This window comes from Ambystoma mexicanum, chromosome 10 (assembly GCF_040938575.1).
Source record: "Ambystoma mexicanum isolate Mex_15411 chromosome 10, UKY_AmexF1_1, whole genome shotgun sequence".
Classification (NCBI taxonomy): Eukaryota; Metazoa; Chordata; class Amphibia; order Caudata; family Ambystomatidae; genus Ambystoma; species Ambystoma mexicanum.
In genome coordinates, this window is record NC_090932.1 from 1,447,785,158 (window position 1) to 1,447,803,240 (window position 18,083).

The 18,083-nt window shown below is 50.8% G+C and overlaps 1 protein-coding gene across 7 annotated transcripts in view; it reads right to left on the reverse strand.

Moving 5' to 3' along the window:
- MAPKAPK5 (MAPK activated protein kinase 5) overlaps nt 1–18,083 on the reverse strand; it is a 983,215-nt gene that overhangs the window by 82,184 nt on the left and 882,948 nt on the right. For 4 of the 7 annotated variants that reach the window (XM_069619509.1, XM_069619505.1, XM_069619511.1 and 1 more), the window contains one exon: nt 12,105–12,226. In XM_069619509.1, the coding sequence (XP_069475610.1) occupies nt 12,105–12,226 (122 nt within the window). The remainder of the gene's footprint in view (nt 1–12,104; nt 12,227–18,083) is intronic. The other 3 variants (XM_069619510.1, XM_069619506.1, XM_069619508.1) reach the window with 1 other exon arrangement.

Below are 18,083 nucleotides of genomic sequence, written 5' to 3' on the forward strand. Positions count from 1 at the left end.
CAATTATAGTACAATTCAAAAATACTGCCTCAATAGTTAAAGAAATTATTCAAATAATTTTATTTTGCCATGATTACTAGTACAAATAAGAAAATTTTTCTTCAAATTATACACGTACATTCATTTTAAAAGCCTTACATATGAATCAATTAAATGTGCTTCTTAATATTTATCTTACAAAAGAAGTAAGATTCACCAAAGCAATGATCTTCTAAACATGTATAATGTTTTCTCCTTTGCTTCATCAATCTATTTCCTGTTCACTAATTAAGTGTTTGATTATTGAGACCCCGCTAGTTTACAAGACAAGTTTGTGTTGGAGATTGTGTTACCGTAGCTTTTGTGAGAAAAACTATTAAAAGCACATTATTAATTTATGTATATTAATTTATGTATAACTTTTTGTGTAATAAATGTGTTTGTACAATTTGAAGAACATTTTCTTATTTGTATTAACAATAAAAGAAAATTGGCAGGATAAAAAAAAAAAACTACGGAGTAAATATTATTGGGATATAATCACTGTGGTACACCTACTATTCCACGGAGTGCAGCCTTCTGTAAGAACCTTTAATTCATACCCAGTAGTTCTTGTGTGGGAGATCCATTATTAAGGCTGCACAGGTAACATTAGGTACACAGAGTTTAAGAGCATTACAAATTGAGTGCAGCCGATCATCAATCCAGTAATCCTCCATTCCCTCATGAAGTCATACGAAGCTCTAAAATGGGCAACAACTGAAGGGTCCACATGACTGAATCATGCTATGGCGCGCAGAAACAGTACTTCCAATTGGGGTATTAATTCAATACCATCCTTTATAACCCGTAATCCAAGGACGAGTATGCTAAGGACCAGTATGCCTGTCCTTTTTGCATACACTTGATAAAACCACAACAGTTCAAGGGTTAATGTCATATGCGTTTCACTTTATCTTGAAACACCCTGCTACCCTCATAAGAAGGGACATCCTTGATTGATCAGCCACTACAATCACTAAGGTGGAACCTATTCCCTAAATGTGGGTCTGTACCTCTCAACACTTGAACACATAGCTGAGAAAAACTGTACTAACCACATGCATGTCCTTATAATGTGTGCTGTTGAGAAGCCAACTCTGAAAATATGACTTTAATCAGTTAGTTAGCCAGTTATGGAAAAACTCAAATTAGCCTCCACCACGTCTTCATGACTTGCCATTCAGCCAAGTAAACTGGCAGTGTACCTCCCTCCCCTAACACCCATAGCAAATCGCACATATATATTGTGCTTCACATGTATAGTTTTGCAGAAATACACATCATGAGGTCAGGGGACACCAACCAGTCCTTTCCTGAGAGGGCTTGGGCAATCTAAGGGAAGGTGACCCCCACACACCTCTACCTTTGCATCAATTAATTGAACAAAGCAAGATGCAGGATAGGCAGCTGTCCACCACCCTCTTTGGGAATAACAAGCTCAATGGCACCCCTCTGGAGAGTGTCTGCAATCTCCTAGAATAAAATGTGGAACTGAGAAAGAGAAGCAGAGCAGGCTGTGTGTGTATTCCTGAAATGGTATGTTAAACCATTTTAGGGATTCCAGGCCCACATTTTGGGGCCCATCAAGTTTTGACACACCCCCACCCCCCTTTTTGATAATTGATCTCTTTTTGGAGGCCAACAGGACTTATCCTTTAGTACCCCTACCATGATGCCCCTTTATATAAGTTATAGGATATTGAGTAAACCCTGAAGGGCCCAGTAAGAGAGGTCATACTCAGGCTCCCCATTTCTGCCCTAATGGCATTGTTTGACTAGAATTTGGTTTTAGGGAATAGGTTGGTGGTAGCTGTGCTTTACTTTTGGCTTCACCAAGGGTGCAAGTCATTTTACCACATTGGTAGACCAATGCACCTTTTTGGGAGCCATTTTTTTTTTTAAAAGCCTGCTCCCGGAATTTTTTTTTTTCAAAGGCTTCCTTTTGTTATGTTATTGTGATTTATACTGCGCACAACTGCCATTTTCATGGTCACCAGGTGCTCTGGCGGATCTGAAAAGGAAGTAGGACCAGGAGGGGCTAGTTAGGCTGCAGTTCGGAAAAATGGTCAGTGTGTGCTGGGTTTGTTTTTAGGTGATAAGGGTTAGGTGGCGTTTGTTTTAGGAGTGTGTGCGTGATGAGGTGTGTAATCATTTTCTGTAGTGTATTGTGTGCAGTTGGGTGCATTTTGTGATGGTTGTAGGTTTCTGCTGCGGTAGAGGTATGTGTGCGTTTTGTTTGGTGTTAGACAGTGAGTATGCAGGATATTGGATATTTTAGTAGAGTTAGTTAGTGGTGTTAGATGTCTGTGCCGTAGTTATGTTGGGCTGGCAAGGTCCGTAATGCTGATCCACCAAATTTCTGCATGGAATATGGTCTTGGTTTGAGGCGAATGTCATTGCTGAACCTTAGTGTTTGGTTTGTAGATGGAAATTTATCCCTGCATGAATTCTGCTCCTTTGCAGTGGATCTTTCTGTGGGGTATGCAGAGTGTCTTGAAGAAAGTTCTTTTTTTGATTGGTAGCCAATGAGGGAACTCGGCTCTGATGGGATGTGCTCTCTCTTAGTGAGTGAGTAGTTGTCTTGCTGCTTTCTGTAGTTTTTTGGTAAGGTAGTCCGGAATTCTGAGACAGATGCCGCTGGTGTAGTCTATCCTTTACATGAAAAGGGAGATGATGGCAAGCGCTTTATGTGGGAAGTAAAGAAAGGTAATATCTGCATAATTGATAGAAGAAGCACTTCTTTACTAATGCATTGACTTGCGGTTCAAGTGTTAAATTGTTGTCCATTAATATTCTGAGGTTTCTAACCACTTTGAAAGGTTCACGTCGATTTTCCATTTTGGTAAACCATGGAATGTGGTGTTGGTTTGATGGATCGTTGGGTGTGACCACGAGTTCAGTTTTGACAGGGTTAGGTTTAAGGCTGTTGGTACTCATCCAATGTTATATTTCTGTGAGGCAGTTGATAAGGGTTGGGTCAGATCCTACACTAGTGTTGATTGTGTAGATGTGTGTTGTATGCATATTTGTAGCAAGTGAGACCAAGTCTTATGATGAAGTTGATGAGAGACAGGGGTCATGAAGATGTTGAAGAGCAGTGGCGAGAGGGATGAGCCTTATGGAACTCCGAAGGGTCATGTGCAGGCTGTTGAGTTGATGGGGGTTAGCCACGTTGTTTGTTAGGGAAGATGGTAACAAAAGTAATGCTGTGTTGCCAATTCCTATTTCTTCTGATGATGGTTTCATGGTGGACTGTGCCAAAAGCTGACTGTAGATTTAGTAGTATTAGTGCCTATGTGATGATGACATCTGCGTTGTGTTTTAGATCATCCCATATGGATAGAAATGCGGTTTCAGTTCCTCTCATGGCTGTGAAGCAGATATGTGCTTGGTCTAGTTTCTGATAATGTTTTTACATGTTTCAGGGTTTGCTCACAAACACAGATTTCTAGAGGTTTTGCCGGGTATGGGATGTTTGAAATTGGACAGTAGTTGGTTAGGTCTCCCGTGTTTCCAGATGGGTCTTCGAGGAGTGGCTTGATTTATGTCAATTTGAAGGTTCCTGGCACATATTCTGTTGCTAATGAATCGTTGAAGGAGTTGCAGAAGTATTCTGTATGTGTTTTTTGGGTGAGGATGGTCTTGTACATCTCTCGTGGGCAAGGATCTGCTGGCGAGCCGGCTCTGTTGCTTTTGTTCAGGCTTGTTAATTTTTCTGTCGAAATTGGTGACTACTTATTTTGTCTTGTAGTTAGTTCCATCAGTGGCTGGTTAGGGGAGTTGTTGGTGTTTTTACGCATGCTCTTGATGACTTGCTGGATGTTTGTGATTTTGAAGTGATCTTCATGGCCATCACAAAGTTTTTGTGCGGGTGTGTTGCAGGCAGTTGGGTTTCTTAGCTCATTGATGATGTTGAACATCTCTTTCTGGGTGTTCCTTGTGTTTGTGATACGTTTGTTGTAATCTTTTTTTGTTGCTTTGAGTATTTCGGCTTTGTATAGCCGTATCTGTCTTTGCTATGTGATTTGTTTCTGTTTATAGTAGTTTTCCCTCCATTCTTGTTTTCGTTTCCGGTTAGTTTTCTTCAGGGTTCTAGGTGGGGTGTGAACCATCTTGCTACTGTTTTCTTCAGTGAGGGGGTGAATTGCATTTCCTGCTGCGATGTCTAGTGTTTTTGTGATCAATTTTTGGATTGTGTCAGTTCTTTCTTTGATGTTGGATGAGTATAATACATTGATGGTTTTTGTAGATTCCAGTCTGACATTAAGTTCTGCAATGTTTATGGACTTCCAGTTTATTTTCTGAGCTGGAGGAGTTTTTGGAGGTTAAGATTTGCGTTGGCGGGTGGATCACAAAGGGTATTACGAGGTGGTCTTTCCAGAGGATCTGCATCAGGGTGCAGTTGTGACCAGGTTTCTTAAGCAAAAGATTGCATCTAGGATGTGTGCGGATGTGTGTGTTGCTCCCTTGACCAACTGCTGTAGATGCATAGTTGCTAGTCGATTTGTTCGTGTTTTAGGTGAGTTGGAGGTTTCTCCTTCATACCAAACGTTGAAATCTCCTAGTATGATCAGGTGGTCATATTTAATGGCGATATTGGTGATGGCGCAACAAGTGTTTTCGTGAAAGTAGGCCTGTATCTCAGCAGTCTGTAGATGAGTAGCAATGAAAGGTTGGCATGGTGGTCTAATGCCAAGGGCACAAGGTGCGATTCATAGTTTTGGATGTTTAGTGGTGGTGTTGTTGTCATCTTTAGATCTTTGTATGCAACAGTGAGACCTCTTTGTTGGGCAAGACTGTGTGCAGTATCCTTTGGAAGACTCCAGCAACCTTGACCTCCTGGCAATAGGAACACAACTTTTGGTATAAGTCTGTACTACACAGGTTGGTAGTGTGGCTGAACAGCCAGGCTTATCTCAAGAGGGGTCAATGTGAGCAGTAGGGTTGTAGCACAGAGTTTCGCAGTGCCAGTTATTAAAATAAACACTTACACTCAAGGTTTCTTGATAAAACAGTTATTAATTTATTTAACATTGATTTATCACTGGTACATTTAGAGCAATACTGATTTTGGTGCAAAGGTTACATATGGGAATAAAACAAAGGTTAACAAATCATTCATAAACAGGTAAGTACTTGGGGAAAGGTAAAGGCACAGATTCAGAGGTAAGAAGAGTCTCTCAGGAATCCAGGACAGCCAATGTTAGTTGAACAAAGTCTAGGGGAGATGAAAATCTTCTTTGCAGGTAAGTAAAAGTCTTGCACAATGTTTTTAGAAATGTTTGTAGAAATAAGATCCACTTGAAGGGCCACAAGCCAGGAGGCTTGTGAGGGGCAAAGCTGCAAGCAACTCTACAAGGGCAACCAAGACAAGTCTACACTGAGATCAAGTAAGGCTACACAACAAGAGTTAAGAGTCCTCTTAGGTTTACAGCACCTTTGGTTAGAAGAAATGGTTCCAGCTGGCTCCTGTTCCTGTACAGCTCTGCAGATCCTGGTGTTCCTAGGCCTCAGTCGTGGGGACAAGAAAGAGGACGTCTGGGGAATTCTGCACTGTAATGGGAAGGTCAGCGGCTGCAATGGGCAAGCTTCAATTCAGCGGCACTTTGCAGTTGGAGCTCCTCGCGTTTGACAGCAAATAGCAACAATGAGGTTGTCGCATACCACTTCAGACTTTCCTCCCATCTGGGATCCAGTACTCTGTTGAGGTGGCACAGGCTTGGTCAGTCCTGCTTCAGGGAAGTTCGGAGGATCTTCCTGGTGCTCGGGTCTGACTTAAAAGCGATCCACTCGATTTGGTGTTCTTCTCCCTGGCACTTTGGTTCCAGCAGCAGTGGGTGCACAGCCAGCTCCGAGAGGATGTCCAAACGAGTACACTTTGGAGTTGAATGGTCCCACCAACCTAAGGGGAGAAGTCGGTGTTGCAGGGCTTCTCTAGTCAAAACGGCTTTGGAGCTTCAGCACAGCAGCAGGGCTTCACTGGACAAACCAACAGTCCAGGAGTTGCAGCAGGTGTCTCTTCCAAGTTCTTCTTCGGATTCCTTCGTCCAGTGGTCGACTCTGCCTTCCAAGCTAAAAAGCCTTGCCTTTTATGTAGGTTTCTCTCATTCATTCCAGCCAAGCTGTCAATCACACAGTAGGGTGGCTGTCCTTGCCGGACAGCCGGCCGGCCAATCACCTTTGGGTGCATTCCTGTAACCAAGGGGATTAAGCACAGGGATTTTCGGGCACCTCCCTCACTTCCTGCCCCTGCCAGACATACTGGAACCAGAGGTGGGCTTCACTCGTGAATCCCGCCAAAGACAATACGAACAAAGGGGCAAAACCTGGTTTGGCGCGCAGAGTAAATTTCAAGAAGGACCTTTCTGACAAGAAATGGCGAAAAAAGAAGATCGGGCCATTTTGACAAAATGGGCACCCATGGGTGCCTTACCGCAGCTGCAAACGTAGCCCGCACTAAAAACATACAATGGTAGTGAAAAGTAAACCACTGCCACCAGCCATTAATTGTAGAAAGGGTAACAAAAAAAAAAAGTTACATGAGAAACTAAACAACGGGGATACTAAGTAACCCCTCCAGCACCCAAAGGTAAGATAGTGTGTGCTGGGTCTAGCAAGTAAAGTCAATTTCACTTCACGCCTCTTGGAAACAGTAGTATTACCAAGAGAAGGTATTTAAACCTTTGGGAAATCTAAGACTTCCCTGTGCCACTGCACTGAAGATGCTGTGTGTCACAATGCAAAGATGATGCCTATGGAGTTTGTCGGACTCCAAAGTCAAAAGAAACACAGAGTATAAATCACAGAAAAATACATGAGAGAGTGTGAAAAAGGTCTCACTCTCTCCAGGTTTAGAAATGAAAAGTCCTAAAGTCCAGCAAAAGGGCTGGGGGTCTCCAAGGTAGAGAGGAATTATCAAATTATTTTAGCATTCTCCCCAACACTCTTGTTTTCCATTCTTTGTTGGCTTGTTTCAATTTGAAGCTGTTGGGTAGGGATTTGTGTGCCAATACCTTGACGTTTTGAGTTAGCCAGGTTTCGGTGAGGAATAGGAGGTCTGTTACTCCATTACCGAGGAGTTTGCATATCTCGGTTGTGTGTTTTGAAATTGATCTAGAATTGACTAGGTTGAAGTGTACTTTATTTTCTGGGTTTTGGTTGTCCTATAAAAGGTGGCATTGGTCTTTTCAGTCGGTATCGATTCATTTTTCATTTAGATTCTGCATTCGCCTTTGTTGCTTCTGTTTCTTCGTTGAGGAGATCTAGAAGGTTGCGCTTTGGGTTGATGTTTTCTTCGGGGTTGTCTGCCTGCTCACGTTAATGATTCTTGCCAATTTCTTGTGATGAACTGTGTGTTGAGTTTGTTTTGCTCAGTTGTGCTGTGGATTTCATGTCTGTCCATTGTGTTTCCAGTATTCCTCCTTATGTGTGTAGGTGTTTGTGGGTGGTTGGTTATGCAAGTGGGTAGTGAGCTGACATGTAGCGCAATAAGTAGAGTGATTTTGGCCTTGTTTCAGCAAAGGGGCTCTCTTCCAATGGAAGGTTTTGCATACTGTTTATTGGTGTTGGTTGACTCTCGGGTATGGTGGTACGAGATGAGCGATATCTAAGTGACCACTAGTTAATAGGTAGACTCAAAGCAGCAATTCTGACCATGTGAGCCCATCTCACTTCCTGTGTGGCTGGGGCTTTGGCTGAGTGGCATCCCAGTGACCACCCAGCATGGTTAGTCATCTGTACCTTTGCCACCAGCCATGCTTTGTGATCGGTAGGCTGGCCTGTGGCAAAGCGCCTTTCACAGGGGAGTGCATGTTCTTCCCTGCCCCCAGCTCTCTCTCTTGCTGATGTGTTCCTGAAACTTGAAGGTGGCAGGTCTGCCGACCTGCTGAAGGAGTTTCCGGCCATTTTGGATGTTTTTAAAGCCCTCACTTGGCAATACTTGCTTAGTGCAAGGATTGGCCTCATCTCGGTTTGGGGCTTTTGCTGCCAGAATTCCAGTCCGGATTTCTTTGAGACTCTGATGTTAGGAAGAATTCTCAGAAATGTTCTAATTCCCTCCACCTTAGAGACCCCCAGCAACGTTGCTGGATTTTGAGGACTTGATTTTCTTTACCTGGAGAGAGTGAGACCCATTTTCCCCACTCTCTAATGTATTTTAATGTGATTTTGAACTCTGTGTTTCTTTTGGTTGTGGAGTCTGAAACCCCATAGGCATCATCTTTTACATTGTGTCACACAACACAATCAGTGCAGTGGCACAGGGAAGTCTTTCAGATTTCCAAAAGGTTTAAAAACCTTCTCTTGGATAAACAACTGTTTCCAGGAGCAGCAAAGTGAAATTGACTTCACTTATATATGTAACTTTCTAGACCCAGCACACATAATCTTGCAACAGGGCGCTGGAGGGGTTACCTAGTATCCCCTTTGTCCAGCTTCTCATGTAACATTTTTATGTTACCCTTTTCTCATTGTATGGCTGGTGGCAGTGTTTTCGTTTTAACTAGCGTAAAGTGCATTTACCGCGGGCTGCGTTCGCAGCTGCAGTAAAGCACCCAAGGGTGCCATTTTTGTCAAAATGGCCCAGTCGTCTTTTTTTGCCATTTCTTTGCGGAAAGGTCCTTCTTGAGATTTACTCTGCGCTCCAAACCAGGTTTGGTCCCATTGTTCTTTGCCTTTGGTGGGATTCACGAGTGAAGGCCGCCTCTGGCTCCAGGGTGTCTAGGGTAGGCAGGAATTGAGGGAAGGGCCCAAAACTCTCTGTGCTTAGTCTCCTAAGAGACCCAAATTCACTCTGTGGTGATTGGCCGGCTGACTGTCCAAGAAGCACAGCCACCCTGCTGGGTGACTGACAGCTAGGCTGGAATGAATGGGAGAGAACTGCATAAAAGGCGAGGCTTTCGGCTTGGACGGCAGAGTCGACCACTGGACGAAGGAACCGAAGAAGAACTTGAAGAGGACGCCTGCTGCAACTCCTGGACCGTTTGTTTGCCTGGTGAAGCCCTGCTGCTGTGCTGAAACTCCAAAATTGTATCGACAGAGAAGTGTCTTGACAACTTCTCGAGGATCCGTGCCTTATGAGCTTTCGGAAGTGTCCTTGGACAAACCGGTGTAATTACTCTCTCCTGTGTTACCTCGCTGCAGCCCTTGCCGTTCACTGTACATCCATGGAACTTGGAGGACTTTCAACTTGTGCAACTAGACACCAGCTCCTGCATTTTCAGCCTGTATGCATCAACGGAAGCCCTGCAGGAACTGCTCCTTTGTTTGTCCCGGGAAGATGGCCTGTCGCCGCCTGAGCGCAAGGACTCCTGTTGCAATCAGTCTTCTTAGCATGCTAGAGGAGTCCCAAGGTTGCCTACACCGCAGAAGTCTTAATATTTTCTTTGATTTTGTGTTCAATTGGAAGGTGTCTGGAACCAATTTCTGTATCCGAAAGTGACCTCTGCACACAAGACCCCTGGGCCTTCCTCGACTGTACCAAGCACAGAAGACTGTCCCAACAGATTCTGGAAACTCAGCAGTGGCCTCTGGAGAAATCAAAGTCTTGGGTAAGTTCACATAACTATTCCGCCCCCTCACTCCCTCCTGTTCTCCATAGGGTTACATTGGTATACGGTTGTGTCCCTAAACTACTCTTTCCTGATTTTGATCGATGGAGGCCTGGTTAAGGATCCCTTCCTAGGCCTATCCTAGTGGCTGGGATCGCGTTAGTTTACTTACCTTTTTGATCATAACCACAGGCATCGTATAAATCTTGTCAAAGATCTACCAGTGAAGTCTCACTTTGGAGCTGGTGAATTTGGGACACAAGGACCCAAACCATGTTAGGGTTGGACTTGTGTTACGGAAGGAACTCTGTGGTTAATGTAAATGTTGTTGCTGAATTTCATGTATACAAGTACTTACCGGTGTTTCACTGGTTATTGAAGTACATGGTTCCTGTCCTTCCCTGGGGGTAAATGTATATATCTGCTTTATAGTAAGTGTGTGACAAGATATACTTGCTTAGTGTGTATTTTTGCACTTACCTGTCCAACCTCAAGTTATTGCTGTTCTGCATGGACTCGTAGTCCTAGACCACTCTCACAGCCCTCATGAGACTAAGCCTTGCTACTTTACCTTGCATTGGTTAAGTTTGGCTAGTCCTCAGTGTCTCCCGGTTCTCTCTAATGGGGGGGGCTTCCCAAAATTCACTCCAGGGTTGATTTAGGAAATACATCTTAAACACTGTACTGGATCTTCAATTTGGGACAACCAAGGGTGCTACCAGCTATTATCTCCATCCGAGAACATTTTTTGTTTTTGATGCTGCCTGTTGTTGTTCACCCTGCTGCTGGAACTACCTGTTCAGGTTCTCTCTTCTTCCCGGAATCTTCTTCACAGGAACCCTTGCTCCTGGATTGAAGGTACATTTCCTAGGAAGAGCCTCTGTCCATCTCCTGTGTCACTGGGATTATCACTGGCTCAGGGTGCCAAGCCATGGGGGAAAACGGATCAGGAAAACTGCACCTGTGGCGAAGAGCAGTTTACTGCCAGGTTGATTCAGGTCACTGAAACAATTTCTGCTGAATCCACTGATGCAAGTACATAATCTGGGGCCCTAGGAAGGGTGATTAGTTATGATAGTCACTCTTGGGTGTAACCCCCTGGCCCATCGTAGCCATTCTCAGGAGACAAGTCGTAACCGGGATTCCCCATAGGAAAAGGCGGACAAGTGAATTGTTCTTTAGTAAAAATCATTTTGGGGAAATATTTTCAAGATAATCTAAGCAGCTATGGAGTGGATGTCGCAGCCTTTTGGGAGATGGTCTTGCTGCGTCTCCCAGGATTCCCTAATTCTCCTATGCTTTAGGATCAGCCAAGTGATTACTCCACTCCTCGCTGTGAGCAAGCAGGCTCTATCTTAATCCTGAAACTGAAAAAAGTAGAAACCTCCCAATGAAAATCTGGGGGCAGAAGGTGTGGGCCATGTTACTTGGTGAAAGACTTAACTTTTCTCGAATAAGATTAGTTGAAACAGTTCAGAGAAATATGTAAACATTTACTGTCTTACATAGACAAACATGATCTGTTGCTGACATTCCTATTCAGAGTTTGAGCACTAGGTCTATTTTCTTTATCATTGTGAACCTCTGACCATTCGTTCTCTGTATACTATTTCTTATGTAGCGCTACACAACTGAAATAAAAGTGCTGAAATAAAAGATGGCATTATTATCCCACAGAGCAGCACTCAATTTATAGACCTCGGAAGGATGAAAGACTGAGTTGACCTTGCCGGGATACAAACCTACCACAGCAGGTTGTTCACAGATATCAGGGGTGAGTGCTCAGCTCGCTGTGCTATCCGACCAACTGGAATGATCTTTATGCAATGGTCACTTACAGCAGATGCCAACTAAAAGGAGCTTTCTCAAAAACGGTATTGCCAAGCTGCTTCTAACATATCTAATTGAATTTCTCAATAGAAAGATACAATGCAAAGTAGACATGGTTCCTTTTACAGGCATGGAAACCGACTACGCCCTAGATTGAGACATTTTTGGAAAGAATAATTCAGCCCAAATAGGATTTCGAATAGTGCTTCAGATGAAAAGGTCCCATACAAAAAAGTGTTCCATTAGCATAATTATTGCCAAATAGGTTTATCCATGAAATCTATAAAATGGTCCAAAAAATGCAATTGCATTATTATTTTATGGATTTATAAACAATTGACGAAAAAGTTAATTGGGAGAAAAGACAGCTTTAATCAACCAACATTAAAGATTGGTATGCAAAAGTAATTTTTTTAAAGCAGCCTATCGGAAGGTTTACCATGTGGTGGTAAGACTTGATTTGACAGGAACCCTTATCACTAGTACTGCCTCCGCACCAACCCCAATAGATAGCAGTGTTTCTATTCCTGCTGCAGTAATAAAACAAACGTTAACCTTTCATTTTTTCTGGGCAAATGTCTATCAGCAACAGCCATTTTTCCCTTGCAAAAGAGTGTGTTCACATGACTTGCAACACCACTCACGGTATTGCAAACTATACAGGCACAAACGTACACCCATTTAGTGGACTTAAAGAGGCATAACCTTTACCAGCCTGTGGTAGAATGCACTGAGCAATCACGTCTCGCAGCTTTTCCAGGGCAACGTTTGAGTCTTCAGTCCCATTTTCCGGGTCATGAATATAAACTCCATCCTTGGGTTTAGTTCTAGAATTATTCAAGAGAAAAACAACGTAAAGCAAAGGAACCATTTTATGTTACATAATTAGTTGTTGATATAACAAAATAAAGATTCTCTGGAGACTCTTTTACTGAACCAGCAATAGGTCTAATACTTAGGGAGTAACTGAGGACCCTTCGTCAGAAATGAGAGTTAATTGCTACATGGAGTTTTTACCAACCACAAAGGCTATGAGTTAGCAAGGAAAGGAGAGCCAGCAGGGAGGGTAAGCACACGGGAGGGGATGGCGAAGGTAAGGCGTCCTGGAGGGGAGAGCGAGGGTAAGGCGCACGGGATTTGAGGGTAAGGCAGGCACGGCATGTGGAGTGGGGGAAGGTGCACAAGGGAGGGAGAGAAAGGGCAGGAGGGAGAGAGGGAGGGGGCAGGCGCGCAAGGGAGAGAGGGAGGGGGCAGGCACGCGAGGGAGGGGCAGGCGCGCAAGGGAGCGTGCAAGGGAGGGGGTAGGCACGCAAGGGAGGGACGGAGGGATGGGGCAGGCACGGAAAGGGAGGGAGGGAGAGGGAGGGCAGGCACGGAAAGGGAGGGAGGGAGAGGGCAGGCACGGAAAGGGAGGGAGGGGGCAGGCACGCGGAGGGAGGGGGCAGGCACGCAAAGGGAGGGAGGGAGGGGGCAGGCACGCAGAGGGAGGGGGGGGCAGGCACGCAGAGGGAGGGAGGGAGGGGGCAGGCACGCAGAGGGAGGGAGGGAGGGGGCAGGCACGCAAAGGGAGGGAGGGAGGGGGCAGGCACGCAAAGGGAGGGAGGGAGGGGGCAGGCACGCAAAGGGAGGGAGGGGGCAGGCACGCAAAGGGAGGGAGGGAGGGTGCAGGCACGCAAAGGGAGGGAGGGGGCAGGCACGCAAGGGAGGGAGGGAGGGGGCAGGCACGCAAGGGAGGGAGGGAGGGGGCAGGCACGCAAGGGAGGAAGGGAGGGGGCAGGCACGCAAGGGAGGGAAGTAGGGAGGGAGGGGGCAGGCACGCAAGGGAGGGGGCAGGTGCGCAAGGGAGGGAGGGGGAAGGCGCGCAAGGTTGGGAGGGGGCAGGTGCGCAAGGGAGGGAGGGGGCAGGCGCACAAGGGAGGGAGGGGGCAGGCGCGCAAGGGAGGGAGGGGGCAGGTGCGCAAGTGAGGGAGGGAGGGGGCAGGCGCGCAAGGGAGGGAGGGGGCAGGCACGCAAGGGAGGGAGGGAGGGTTGCAGGCACGCGAGGGAGGGAGGGGGCAGGCGCACAAGGGAGGGAGGGGCAGGCGCGCAAGGGAGGGAGGGAGGGGGCAGGCGCGCAAGGGAGGGAGGGAGGGGGCAGGCGCGCAAGGGAGGGAGGGAGGGGGCAGGCGCACAAGGGAGGGAGGGGGGGAGCAGGCGCGCAAGGGAGGGAGGGGGGCAGGTGTGCGAGGGAGGGAGGGGGCAGGCGTGCGAGGGAGGGAGGGGGCAGGCACGCAAGGGTGGGAGGGGGCAGGCACGCAAGGGAGGGAGGGAGGGGGCAGGCACGCAAGGGAGGGAGGGAGGGGGCAGGCACGCAAGGGAGGGAGGGAAGGAGGGGGCAGGCACGCAAGGGAGGGAGGGAAGGAGGGGGCAGGCGCGCAAGGGAGGGAGGGGGCAGGCGGGCAAGGGAGGGAGGGAGGGGGCAGGCGGGCAAGGGAGGGAGGGAGGGGCAGGCGGGCGAGGGAGGGAGGGAGGGGGCAGGCGGGCGAGGGAGGGAGGGAGGGGGCAGGCGCGCAAGGGAGGGAGGGAGGGAGGGGGCAGGCGCGCGAGGGAGGGAGGGGGCAGGCGCGCGAGGGAGGGAGGGAGGGAGGGGGCAGGCGCGCAAGGGAGGGAGGGGGCAGGCGTGCAAGGGAGGGAGGGGGCAGGCGTGCAAGGGAGGGAGGGAGGGAGGGGGCAGGCGCGCAAGGGAGGGAGGGAGGGAGGGGGCAGGCGCGCAAGGGAGGGAGGGAGGGAGGGGGCAGGCGCGCAAGGGAGGGAGGGAGGGGGCAGGCGCGCAAGGGAGGGAGGGAGGGGGCAGGCGCGCAAGGGAGGGAGGGAGGGAGGGGGCAGGCGCGCAAGGGAGGGAGGGAGGGAGGGAGGGAGGGGGCAGGCGCGCAAGGGAGGGAGGGAGGGGGCAGGCGCGCAAGGGAGGGAGGGAGGGGGCAGGCACGCAAGGGAGGGAGGGAGGGGGCAGGCACGCAAGGGAGGGAGGGAAGGAGGGGGCAGGCACGCAAGGGAGGGAGGGAAGGAGGGGGCAGGCGCGCAAGGGAGGGAGGGAGGGGGCAGGCGGGCAAGGGAGGGAGGGAGGGGGCAGGCGGGCAAGGGAGGGAGGGAGGGGCAGGCGGGCGAGGGAGGGAGGGAGGGGGCAGGCGGGCGAGGGAGGGAGGGAGGGGGCAGGCGCGCAAGGGAGGGAGGGAGGGAGGGGGCAGGCGCGCGAGGGAGGGAGGGAGGGGGCAGGCGCGCAAGGGAGGGAGGGGGCAGGCGTGCAAGGGAGGGAGGGGGCAGGCGTGCAAGGGAGGGAGGGAGGGAGGGGGCAGGCGTGCAAGGGAGGGAGGGAGGGAGGGGGCAGGCGTGCAAGGGAGGGAGGGAGGGAGGGGGCAGGCGCGCAAGGGAGGGAGGGAGGGAGGGGGCAGGCGCGCAAGGGAGGGAGGGAGGGAGGGGGCAGGCGCGCAAGGGAGGGAGGGAGGGGGCAGGCGCGCAAGGGAGGGAGGGAGGGGGCAGGCGCGCAAGGGAGGGAGGGAGGGGGCAGGCGCGCAAGGGAGGGAGGGAGGGAGGGGGCAGGCGCGCAAGGGAGGGAGGGAGGGAGGGAGGGAGGGGGCAGGCGCGCAAGGGAGGGAGGGAGGGGGCAGGCGCGCAAGGGAGGGAGGGAGGGAGGGAGGGGGCAGGCGCGCAAGGGAGGGAGGGAGGGGGCAGGCGCGCGAGGGAGGGAGGGAGGGGGCAGGCGCGCAAGGGAGGGAGGGAGGGGGCAGGCGCGCAAGGGGGGGAGGAAGGGAGGGGGCAGGCGCGCAAGGGAGGGAGGGAGGGGGCAGGCGCGCAAGGGAGGGAGGGAGGGAGGGGGCAGGCGCGCAAGGGAGGGAGGGAGGGAGGGGGCAGGCGCGCAAGGGAGGGAGGGAGGGAGGGGGCAGGCGCGCAAGGGAGGGAGGGAGGGGGCAGGCGCGCAAGGGAGGGAGGGAGGGGGCAGGCGCGCAAGGGAGGGAGGGAGGGAGGGAGGGGGCAGGCGCGCAAGGGAGGGAGGGGGCAGGCGCGCAAGGGAGGGAGGGGGCAGGCGCGCAAGGGAGGGAGGGAGGGGGCAGGCGCGCAAGGGAGGGAGGGAGGGGGCAGGCGTGCAAGGGATGGAGGGAGGGTTAGCAGGCGCGCAAGGGAGGGAGGGAGGGGGCAGGCGCGCAAGGGAGGGAGGGGGCAGGCGCGCAAGGGAGGGAGGGGGCAGGCGTGCAATGGAGGGAGGGAGGGGGCAGGCGCGTAAGGGAGGGAGGGGGCAGGCGCGTAAGGGAGGGAGGGGGCAGGCGTGTAAGGGAGGGAGGGAGGGGGCAGGCGCGTAAGGGAGGGAGGGAGGGGGCAGGCGCGTAAGGGAGGGAGGGAGGGAGGGGGCAGGCGCGTAAGGGAGGGAGGGAGGGGGCAGGCGCGTAAGGGAGGGAGGGAGGGGGCAGGCGCGCAAGGAAGGGAGGGAGGGGGCAGGCGCGCAAGGGAGGGAGGGGGCAGGCGCGCAAGGGAGGGAGGGGGCAGGCACTCATGGGGCAGGCACTCAAGGGGGGCAGGTGCGCAAGGGAAGAAGGAGGGGCAGGTGCGCAAGGGAGGAAGGGGGGGCAGGTTCGCAAGGGAGGGAGGGCAGGCCCGCAAGGGAGAGGGGAGGCGGAGAGAGGGCATGTGCCCGAGGGAGAGGTGGCATGTGCCCGAGGGAGAGGGAACGGGAGAGAGGGCATGTGCTCAAGGGAGAGGGAAGGGGAAGAGAGGGCATGTGCTCGAGGGAGAGGGAAGGGGGAGAGAGGGCATGTGCCCGAGGGAGAGGGAAGGGAGGGCATGTGCCCGAGGGAGAGGGGAGGGAGGGCATGTGCCCGAGGGAGAGGGGAGGGCAAGGGAGGGCATGCGCCCGAAGGAGGTGGAGGGAGGGCAGGTCTGTGGGCAAGAGGGGGCAGGTGTCAGAGCGGGAGGAAGGCCCGGCAGGCGCCAGAGCGGGAGGGAGGAAGGCCCGGCAGGCGCAAGGGAGGGTGGCTGGGCATGCGCAAGGGAGGGTGGCCGGGCAGGCGCAAGCGAGGGTGGCCGGGCAGGCGCAAGCGAGGGTGGCCGGGCAGGCGCAAGGGAAGGGGGGCCGAGCAGGCGCAAGGGGAGGGGGGCCGAGCAGGCGCAAGGGAGCGGGGCCGAGCAGGCGCAAGGGAGGGAGGCCGGGCAGGAGCAAGGGAGGGAGGCCAGGCAGGAGCAAGGGAGGGAGGCCAGGCAGGAGCAAGGGAGGGAGGCCAGGCAGGAGCAAGGGAGGGTAAGAAATAACTGATCAGCAAACATAAGCACAAGAGATAAAGAATAAATTACTTACCGTAGTGGACATTGTATTCGATGGTCCCCTTTCCTCCATACTTGCCGGAGAAGGTCAGCTTTGGGGACAGGACTAGACCATTATAAATTTTAAGAAGGTAACAGGCCAGGTGCATGAACAGCAGCTGATACACCCAGCACTGATCCTTTACCGTGCATGCTCCCAGCACCACCCTTCAAGTCCATTTATCTACAGAGATAATATGGATCTTATAAGGGGATGGAGGGAGGGTTGCAGTGGCAAGAGGTGATGAGTAAACTAATCATGGTAAGTGATTAATTCTGAAACCTATGTTCCGCCCCCTTTTCTTGAGACTTAAGAGGATATTTCTAAGCATCTCCCAAGAAGTGGGAGGAAGGTCCACAAAAACAATTGACCCAGAAACTCTAGAGAGCTTTCCAAGATGTTGCAAAGTACTACTGGACCAAAGCGAGCATCGGCTCTAGAACTGGTGCTCATGCTTTGTGCAGTCTATAAAGATGCTCTCCAAAGAGGCGCATGGCACTGAAAAGCTACAAACGCTACCTTTGTCCAGACATGTGGAAGGATTTCCTCAGACTAAGAGCGGAGGATACAGTCCAGCATGCAATAGTGCTGTTGGTGGCATGAAAACTTGTGCTGATTCCCGGATAACCTTTTTAGGTAAAATCAAACTTCCCAGCACACATCTGGAGTGAAAGGATCTATATGCACCCGAGCCTGAATTAAAAATGCAGACAAGGCGGTTATCTCCTGGATGGTTTGAAATCTGTGGACCACCTTGAGAGGAAATGCAGAGTGAGTGCGAGAGAATACTTTGTCCCTGTGTAAGGTGGGGAAAGGAGGTCCCAAGGAAAGTGCATGCTACCAGGAAGGGCACATTCCACATAAACTTCGGATCCATTAAATGAAGAGAGCACTACATTGAGGTCCCAAGATGGGTGAGGGGCCTGCATGTCGTGAAAAGGCCTTTTCAGACCACTGCATCACTGAGATATTAGGCACCTAAAGCCAAAAAGGGAGTCCTACAAAATCTCGGCTTGTTCCCAGATTCCACAAAGTACGTGATGAAATTGTGTGCCTCGTCGAAACCCAATGAACTGTTTTTGTAGACAGACACCAATGACAAAATTGAGTCTCCTTGGTGAAGTATTAAGGTTGGAGGGATAACTTCTTTGCTTTCTTTATGAACTCCATATTACCTAGGGAGAGCCCATTGCTGCTGAAGACTTGATCCTAAGGAGCCGGTCCAAGTAGTTCAGTCATTGGTGAGGAGTAAATAACCCCCACCATCCCTTTGACAGGAGATCAGAATACTTCTCAGATTGTCTACCATCCTCATTTCAGCAGGGGCATAGCGGAGCCTGGCCAGAGAGCCCGTT